Source organism: Mya arenaria, chromosome 3 (assembly GCF_026914265.1).
Source record: "Mya arenaria isolate MELC-2E11 chromosome 3, ASM2691426v1".
NCBI lineage: Eukaryota > Metazoa > Mollusca > Bivalvia > Myida > Myidae > Mya > Mya arenaria.
The window spans coordinates 77,851,701-77,860,844 of NC_069124.1; the positions used below are offsets into that span (position 1 = coordinate 77,851,701).

General features: G+C 37.0%; 1 protein-coding gene across 3 annotated transcripts; it reads left to right on the forward strand.

Moving 5' to 3' along the window:
* The first annotated feature begins 428 nt into the window (after positions 1-428).
* LOC128228266 (shiftless antiviral inhibitor of ribosomal frameshifting protein homolog) lies at positions 429-6,036 on the forward strand. Of its 3 annotated transcripts, none has more exons than XM_052939463.1 (8): positions 429-608; positions 969-1,050; positions 1,289-1,400; positions 1,541-1,581; positions 3,158-3,298; positions 3,529-3,629; positions 3,830-4,038; positions 4,209-6,036. In XM_052939463.1, the coding sequence occupies exons 2-8, from the start codon at positions 991-993 to the stop codon at positions 4,403-4,405; spliced, it is 861 nt and encodes a 286-aa protein (XP_052795423.1). In that variant the 5' UTR covers positions 429-608; positions 969-990; the 3' UTR covers positions 4,406-6,036. The 3 variants fall into 3 exon arrangements, with proteins under 3 accessions (XP_052795423.1, XP_052795421.1, XP_052795422.1); XM_052939461.1 differs by having other exon boundaries at positions 435-608; positions 841-1,050; XM_052939462.1 differs by having other exon boundaries at positions 435-608; positions 904-1,050.
* Positions 6,037-9,144: the final 3,108 nt, after the last annotated feature.

The window sequence follows — 9,144 nt, forward strand, 5'->3', positions numbered from 1 at the left end:
GGGGTATAAAACGTCCTCATTAAGAAATATCGTTTAACATATTGAACACAATGTATATACTCATCAAATCGAGGACGTTTTATACCCCAATTAAACAATGAACCAGGAAACCTGGACGCATCTGACATTACTACCCTTGTTTTTTAGATGTTTTGAAATGTAATCATATCTTATGTATAAATTATAATTATGTATTAGATTGTCTAAAAAAAATGATAAAGATGTGTTTTGTTTTCATTATCAAGCCACTGAATTTAAAGTTTAAAACAATTATGCTATATATATTTATAATTATATATATCATGTATTTGATTTGTTTTGGAAAGCATAACTTTCGTAAAATAAACAATTGCAAAAAATGCGATAGGATGACGTATTCACGTGATTCAACTATTTTTTGTCTTAAACAATATATAAAGTGCTATCACAATATCATAGGCCATGCCATGGTACGCCATGAAAACATATCGATTTCAAGGGGAGTAACAGACACAGACATCGTCGAGAGTCGCGAGTTGTGACATCTTCCATATTGCCTAATAATATCAATTTTTTAAAAATGAATTGACCTGGCTTGCACACGTATCAGATGGGACTAGAAATCTCAGGTGTGTATTTATTGTTTTTATTTTAATATTATAAATCGTCATTTCTGCTTATCAATATTAACAATATTTAATTATCACTGAATGTTACTCAACTTCCTTGTTTAATTTCTAGCACCAGTGTACATATACACATTTATGTATACCTGTCCGATAAACTAAAGTAAATAGTGTGTGTGTGTTTAAAAAATTCGGTTGTAACTAAAGTTTAATGGTAAGCCAAATTATCTTCCAGGATTACTGTCTTATACAAACCATAGTGTTGACTGTTGGTACCATTTCTATTTTGCCCACGCAGCGCCACGCCACCATTTAACTTGTATGAACAAGACTGGACAGGCTGTAAATTATATATATCCTCAGAGCCAAACGAAAACGAAAGAAAATGGCAATGGCTGACGGAAGTCCGCCTACACATGACGCAGACTGGGAGAGAATTAAAGCAGTAAGCGAATTGCAGCCTTAAGGAACCTGTTCAGTAATATTGTCCTTTTATAATATTGATTTTTTTTTCAATATTATACTATTAAGGAGTCTTCGAGGCTTTCGCTTGGTTACATATAGCTTAAACTAGTATGAGAGAACCGTCCTTGGACAGTCTTTTCAGCTGCATTTATTTATTTTCACTAAGTATTCATTATTTTGAACATATTTTTTACCAATGAACTTCATTCCTCTTTTAGCTACGGCGGTTCCGGGAGCTGTTCCATGGCCGCTTCACGGACGCTGAGGGAAACATCATCATGCGCCACACTGGCTGGAGCGCCGAGGCCGCCGTTGGGTTTGTGCTTCAAGGTACCTCATTCCTATTTTTTGAGTTGTTTACCTTAATTGGACTTTGATTAAAGGTTTTTTTTTATAGTTCTTACACGTGTTAACCGTATGCACTTCATCTGATAACTAAAGTTTTTGAAGTTTAAAATCTTTTTTTTCAGCGTCCCAAGATGATATCAATTCTATTTTGGATGAAAATAGTGTAAGTTGTGTCAATATATTATACATGCAGTAAAAGTACGTGCCTGACAAAAATGCTTTGAAGTTCTTAATGCTTTTTCAATTGTCAAGCAACACAATTTATCCTGTCACTTGCATAATATCGATTCAATAACAAGGTGCCGTGTAAATTTTAGTTTATTAGGATAGTAGACCACGTGATGTTTATCTACAGTCAGGTGGTCATGTGACCGCGAAAACGAACTTCTTTTCTATATTCTGCAATGTCAGAGGAACAGCACACATACTGTTTCAGTATCTTATCAATGGACCACCAACAGCCGACCTCAACAATCACTCGCCCATAAAGTCCCATCATTATGCAAAATAATGACACTGGCAAAACAATCGACCTGAAAATCTACATGACTGTGATGTTAAAATCTTACCCCACCCGCAAATGCCACAGTTACAAGGAATTTGGACTGCTTTTTTGGCCAGTCGAGCTACCTGCTTCAAGCGATTGGTCCCTAGGGTGATCTCTTGGACTGAGAATCATAAAAATTGTGTTTTAGTACTCTATGATACACATTATAAACAAATAATTACTTTTAGTCGTATATTTTATATATTAAATATTTTAAAATTTCATACAATCTTTATCATTCAAATAATCCACTTTTGGTCGTTTATTTTAAAATATTTAATATGTAGAAATAAACGACCAAAAGTGGATTATTTGTTTATTATGTGTATCATTTAGTACCAAATCACATTTTTTATGATATCTCAGTCCAAGAGATCACCCTAGGGACCAACTCGCTCGAATAAGATAGCTCGACTGGCCAAATGCTGTCCAAATACCAAGTAAATGTGGCAAATGCTGGAAACTGTGAAACAGCATTCAACGATACTCGTGGATAGTTTATTTCATTTCTGTGGTGAATGACAAAATCTCACTTACAACAGAAATGAATAATCACTTTGCCGGTGCAGTTCTGAAAATCCAACACTATCAACATGAATTAAATCCATTTATGTGGCGATTGTTTGTAAACACTCGTGATCTTAAATCTTGACCTGTGTAGGCTACTGTACTCTGTGAATATTTGTTACATAATCAGATAATCTTTGGAGACTGATCCATTCTTATGCACGTTTAAAAGATTTTTATGTTTTGATATTGACGTATTAAAATGCAATGACTTTGAATATAAACGTATTGAAAAAAGTTGAACAGTTTTGAGAACTATTTTGGGGGCGATTTAAACATGGATACTGAATGTGATGACGTCAACAGGAAAAAACAGTTACCCCCCTTATTTTTTAAGATACTTATTAATTTTAAGGTTTTTATAGTGTTTAACAGGATAAATAGAATACTAGGTTAGTGCCGTGGATGGAGAAAGTTTATCTGGCTCGGCTGCGGATTTTATCGATTTCGCCTTCGGCTCACCTGATAAATTCCTCCGCCTTGCCAGGTAAACTTCCTCCATCCACGGCACTAATTAACCTAGTATTCTCTATATCTTAATTGATTTTGTCACGAATGGCAAGTGTTATCACTGAGAATCGCACTGTTTCATGTTCTACTGATTATATCCGCTTGCTCCCCCTAGTGGCAGGTAGTGACACGTGTCCGGCGGAACACGGTGCTACGGGACATCGCGCGCCGAAACGAGGTTGGCGCTGAGATCCGCCAGTTCACGTGCCAGGAGTGCGACAACATGTGGTGGCGAAAGGTCCCAACGAGAAAACCTGTACGTACATAAATATATTAAGGAACCATGTTATTGATGTTATGAACCGTCTTAAGAAAGACCATTACGATTGAAAGGGTTGTAAACATATTTTGCAGAATTGATAGCTAAAACCAGATCTATTATTATCTCATCCATTAATGCTTCTCATGTTTCATGCGCCATGTGCAGTAACATATCGGCACATGGTATACAAGATTTATGTTAAATAACTTGCTCTTATATTTAAGGTCGCGCGTTGTCATTTGTGCAGGGAAAAGTTCGACCCACTTGCCAGGAATAAGGAATTCGGGTTGGCAAAATTTGTTTGTGCATGCGGCAACGCTTTCCGGTAAGTAGCTTGGATACTCTAGTATTCCCAAAATTGCAATTCCGGTTTAGTTACTAGATATATCTGACATCGTCATCTATGAACAAACATGTGTTAACGTTTGTTGAGCGTCTTTAAGAAAAAGTTTTGAAGAAGTGATTAAACAAATTATCAGGTTTACATTATCAAGTCAATAAAACATGGCATGATATTGCCTCAAGTGCGTTTGGTGCGATGGATGTCAGCGCATTGGGTCACAACATGCTGGGAAAGAGCAAGTGCATGTGTTACTCGTGCATGCAAAACCTCTGTGAACCGGTCGAGATCCTGCCGCCTTTCAAGGGACGAGAGCGTGAGGACGGCCGAGCACGTCACCGATACACACACAAATGTACCGCATACAACTGCTATAAGCGATACAATCCTTTACGTGAGTCTTTTTTTCGTAAAGAAAGATGTTTTGTTTTTGAAAAATCAAACTGACAAAGGCCAAGGTGACATGAAAAATAAATAAACTACTTCCAAAACATGTGGCCTGCTTAACCTATTTGAGTAAGCGATGTATTCTAACTGTAATGACGTAAGTTGTTGCTGTTACAGCGGGGGAGCCTGTAGTTCCCGTCTGCGTGCACCCGAACTCGCTGGAGCATAAGGTGATTGAACCAAGCTCGGGTCACGTGAGCACGGGCTCCACGGTGAAGACTTTCCTCACGCAGGACGAGCTCGCCCCGCCACACGCCCCGTACGAGCCCAGCCTCGCCAGCATCCCGGACTTCAGCGACGACGACAACGCGTAGCACGAGCCTAGCCTCACAATCAATCCGTTGGACACCGACGACAAAACGCGTAGCTGGTTAAAATTATTAAATGAAATCCTCATCTATCATGTCAACCTTATGCTTTACACATATTTCATCATGGCATTGTTTTTGCGTGTACACAATAATTTTTCAATTTTATATTAAGTATGCATATTTAAATGTACTTATTATGCCCCCTTCGAAGAAGAGTGGGTATTTTGCTTTGCACATGTCGGTCGGTCAGTCGGTCCGTCGGTAGACCAAAACTTGTCCGAGTGATAACCCGACAATTCCTGAACCTAAAACTTGACATGAAGGTTGGGCATGGCCAGAACATGGCCCCTATTGATTAAAGGGGTCATCGGGCCAAAGGTAAAGGTCACAGTGACCTTTAACGGGAAATATTGTGTCAACCCTTGTCCGAGTGTTAACCCAACAATGCCCGGACCTATGATCATTACTTGACATGGTGGCTGGTCGTGATCATTAGATGGCCTATAATAATTTTAGGGATCATCAGGTCAAATGTCAAGGTCCCAGTGACCTTGAACGATACAAGGTTGTACGAGTTATAACTCGACAATGCCTGCACCCTTGACTTGGGGGTAGGGCCTGACCGGTAGATGACCCCTATCGATTTAAGGGGTAATCGGGTCAAAGGTCAAGGTCACAGTGAACTTGAGCGCAAACTCAACAATGCCTGGACCTATGGTCATCAAACTTTACATGGAGGCTGGGCCTGACCAGCGGTTGACCCCTATTGATTTTAGGGGTCATCGAGTCAAAGGCTATGGTGACCTTGAACGCAACAAGCTTGTCCGTATGATATCTCGGCAATGCGTTCACACAAGGCACTCAAACTTGACATTGAGGTTGGGGTTGATCTGTAGATAAACCCTATACATTTTAGGTCATATAGTAAAGGTCAAAGTCACAACTCATAAGGTTTATCACAATTTACGTCTTATTTACTTATTATCTGCTGCAAAGAGGATACATGTTTATCTGCAAATATCATTCATCATCTGAACTGAACATGATTAAACACTGTACCAACTATCCACTTTGAATGGCCATAATTTTAAAACTGTCTCAAAGGCATCCACTGTCAATGACAAATCAGCTGTCATTTCGGTCCATGCATATTTCCAAATATTTCCTATATTGTCCAAATACTCCTAACAACATGGCGAGGGGGGGGGGGGGGGGTGCATAAGACATAATTTGATATTGTACATTAATAAGATACTGATTCACACATGTATATTGACACAGTTACTTACATACATTGTATAAAGATTTAAGATATTTTATAAGAATAAAGCTAACCAATATTTTGCCTTAAACTTCATAACTGTTATTTCATTTCATTTCTAGCATTCATATCGTATATAAGCCATACTCTATGACCGATCACCATTCTTACATGCATAAGACAATTGTTCGATGATCAAGGGTTTGACTTATTTCATTGTGTTTTTAACTTTATTTTGGGAACTGTTTAAAACTAAATACACTTTGTGCTGTTTTTTTCTGTTCTGTTCCGTTCTGTTCTGTATTTATTGTACATATATCATTCAATTAGAGGTGGCAGATACTTTCTATTTAAATAAATATTTTATCATTCACTCTTTCGTTTATATTTCTTTTAAGTTATTTTTAGCTTACTACTCGATGCGTATTTATGAAACTTGGTATTAAATCTGCACTCTCACAGATTTAACGTTTTGACATTTTTTTTTGTCTTGGAACTAACCAATTTTTGCGAAGATCCATGGAAACTAATTATATAAGACTGCTGACAAAAAAGATCGCAGATTTTTATATTTAAGTTCAAAAATTGATGTTTTATGCATTTTTCTTAAACCGTTAGCCATAAAACAATTTTCGAACGGAAATATGAAAAGCTACGATCTGTTTTTTTGTCAGCAACCTTATATCATTGGTTTACAGATATTTACGCAAAAACTTGCTCTTTCCAAGACAAAAAATAAAAATGTTGTAAAAACGGTGAATCTGTGGGAGTGCAGCTTTAATGCCTATGGAATGACCTTCGACTAGAGATATAAACATAATGTCATACTATGCATACCTCTATTTGCCACGGAAGTGAAATCGTTAAAAGGTAAAACGCTTTCAGAATCATAAATGTCACTTTGATGATCTTTCAACGTCGCCATTCTTTAAAAAATAAAGACCAGTACGAGTCTGGACTGGTATTCAATAGTGGTCTTTATTGGATCTAAAAACGATGTAGCTAATCGGATTGCTTGTTGTTTATAACTGACAAATAGAGTGAATGAAGTAAATGGTGGATTATCATAAGATTACCTTAAGTTGTATATTGGGTCCTTCAATTAAAGACTAAGACGGGTCTGGATTTCTTCGTAAGCATGTTTAAAGCGAAACGATTAAAGCAACTTGTGTCCAAATCGGACTGACCGATTTTAATACAATTTCACAGAAATAATATTTTGGTAACCGTCTACCAAAGTAAATGTCGTTTAAGTCGTCGTTATTCGTTGTAATAAAATAAGCCGCCATGGGGTGTAACCAGTTTTCTGTATATATGGCTTATCAGAAACTGATAACACGTTTAAATATATAAACATTTTGTATAATGTCGGTCATATTCCAAGTTTGTTGAAAATCAATTCATTCTAGCCTCACCCCATTCGTGGCGTTTTATTTCTACATAAAATAGGTGCACGTTTTAAGTTTGTACACCTTGGCAACAAATACAATTAATTGAGGTCAGTGGTAGTATAGCCCCAAACAGCGAATTGTCATTTTCTATACATTGCTCTTGAATAAGTAGGATGAGAGACGTGAATAATAAACCACAGTGGTATAAAAAGGGCATTATTTCAATGTCAAAACTATTAACTGTCGTAGCCTAGGTTTCTATATAATCTAGAGTCATCAATGGCACACTTGCTGTAGAATTACCAGCATAATAGGGTTTTGAGCTGTTGGTCGTAAATGAAAATTAAATTAATTTAATGAACACTTTTAGAAGACGAAATTGAATAAGTTGTCATTGATTAGGGAATCAAGACTGATTCCATTGCAAACATTCAGTACTTTATATAGAGTTGCTGGCATTGCTGGCAACTAATTAGAACTGAGCATTTTCACCAGCAACGCTGGCTGAGTAATGCGGATCAAATATTTAAATTCAACAAGAACAAACGAGAACTGTCTTTCATTTATTTCTGGGGACTTCAGTGTGAGGGTTAGTGCCAGACCAGACCTTGTCGACAACGAGTACCTACACATAGAAACGGCTGCCTGTTGATTATCAGTATGAATACCTTTCAATCTTACAACCATAAGACATGACAAACTCTGAATCCCGAACTATCAAATGATGCGTATAGTTGGATATTTGCGTATAACCAACTGGAAATGTTCGAATATTTAACTGGCGAATGTAGAAAAAGTACTCAAATAAAACAGTGTTTGTGAGAAAGGCACATGTGTATACATGCATAAAAGTCCATTTGGTGTGGGGTGTTGCACATATTTACCACTCGACCCCCCAAAAAACAGACACATTCCGAATCCCAACTTGTTGGTATTTGGATATTCGCATCCAGAAAAAATCGAGTACCTAAATATAAAAACTATATAATTATATTCAAATCCACAATTGGCAACTATCAGGTAGTTGGATATTGGAACAACCAACTACGAACCAGTAGGTAGTCTGGAATTCCAACCCCCAACTACCAACAACCTACCAAATTTTCCTTCATGATTATTTTTCCTTTATACCCGACTTTAAATTAAAATGCTTGTATCTGGTATCTTAAATAGCCCAAGTCACAGGCATCCAACCTGCTTTCCTCCGTAGCAAATCTGTTCGGCTCCTTGAACCACAGCCTAATTTGTATCAAATGAAAACCTGAAAACTGAAAGGACAATCTTGTTATCGAGAGATCCATGTTTTGGTCCAGACACCCATCTCTGCATATCTATCCTCCATGAACGGCTCCAGGGTACGCGGCCAAGTCGGACAAGCTGAACTCATGTTTTATGGTGGCAATTTCAAGACAGATACGATAAGTAGTGATAGTTTGATCATACGATCAGACGCTTATACTGACTTAAAATAATGTCCACAACTGTTAGTTTACGCATTGGTGCCTTTAAGCTGCACTCTCGTGTTGAACGTTTTGACAAATCTTTCATTGTTTGTCTTGGAACGAGCCAGTTTATGCGAAAATGCACGGAAACCAGTAATATAAGGTTGCTGACAGAAGATCAGGTCATAATTTTTATATTTAAGGTAAAAAAAGCATTTTTCTTAAACCGCTAGTAACGCTTTTAGCCATAAAACATTAATTTTCGAACGGAAATATGAAAATCTGCGATCTGATCTTTTATCAGCAGTCTTATATCAATAGTTTGCAGATATTAACGCAAACATTGGCTCATTCCAAAACAAAAAATAGAAAAAGTTGTCAAAACGGTAATTCTCTGAGAGTGCAGCTTTAAGAATTAAAAGAGCTATTCTCTATTCTAATAAGAACTCTTTTAGCAATTTTACACATAAACAGGACACATTTTGACACAATAAATAAAAATACGATATAAAACAGAATATAAATGTTACTCATTTAAGTAATGTAAAAAACTAAAGTGGGCCTAAAGGGCTCATGACAAAATTAGAATGTTAGAATGGTTTATGTTAAAGTGTTTGTTTAACCATTTAGTTTTAACGTAAGCTTGAG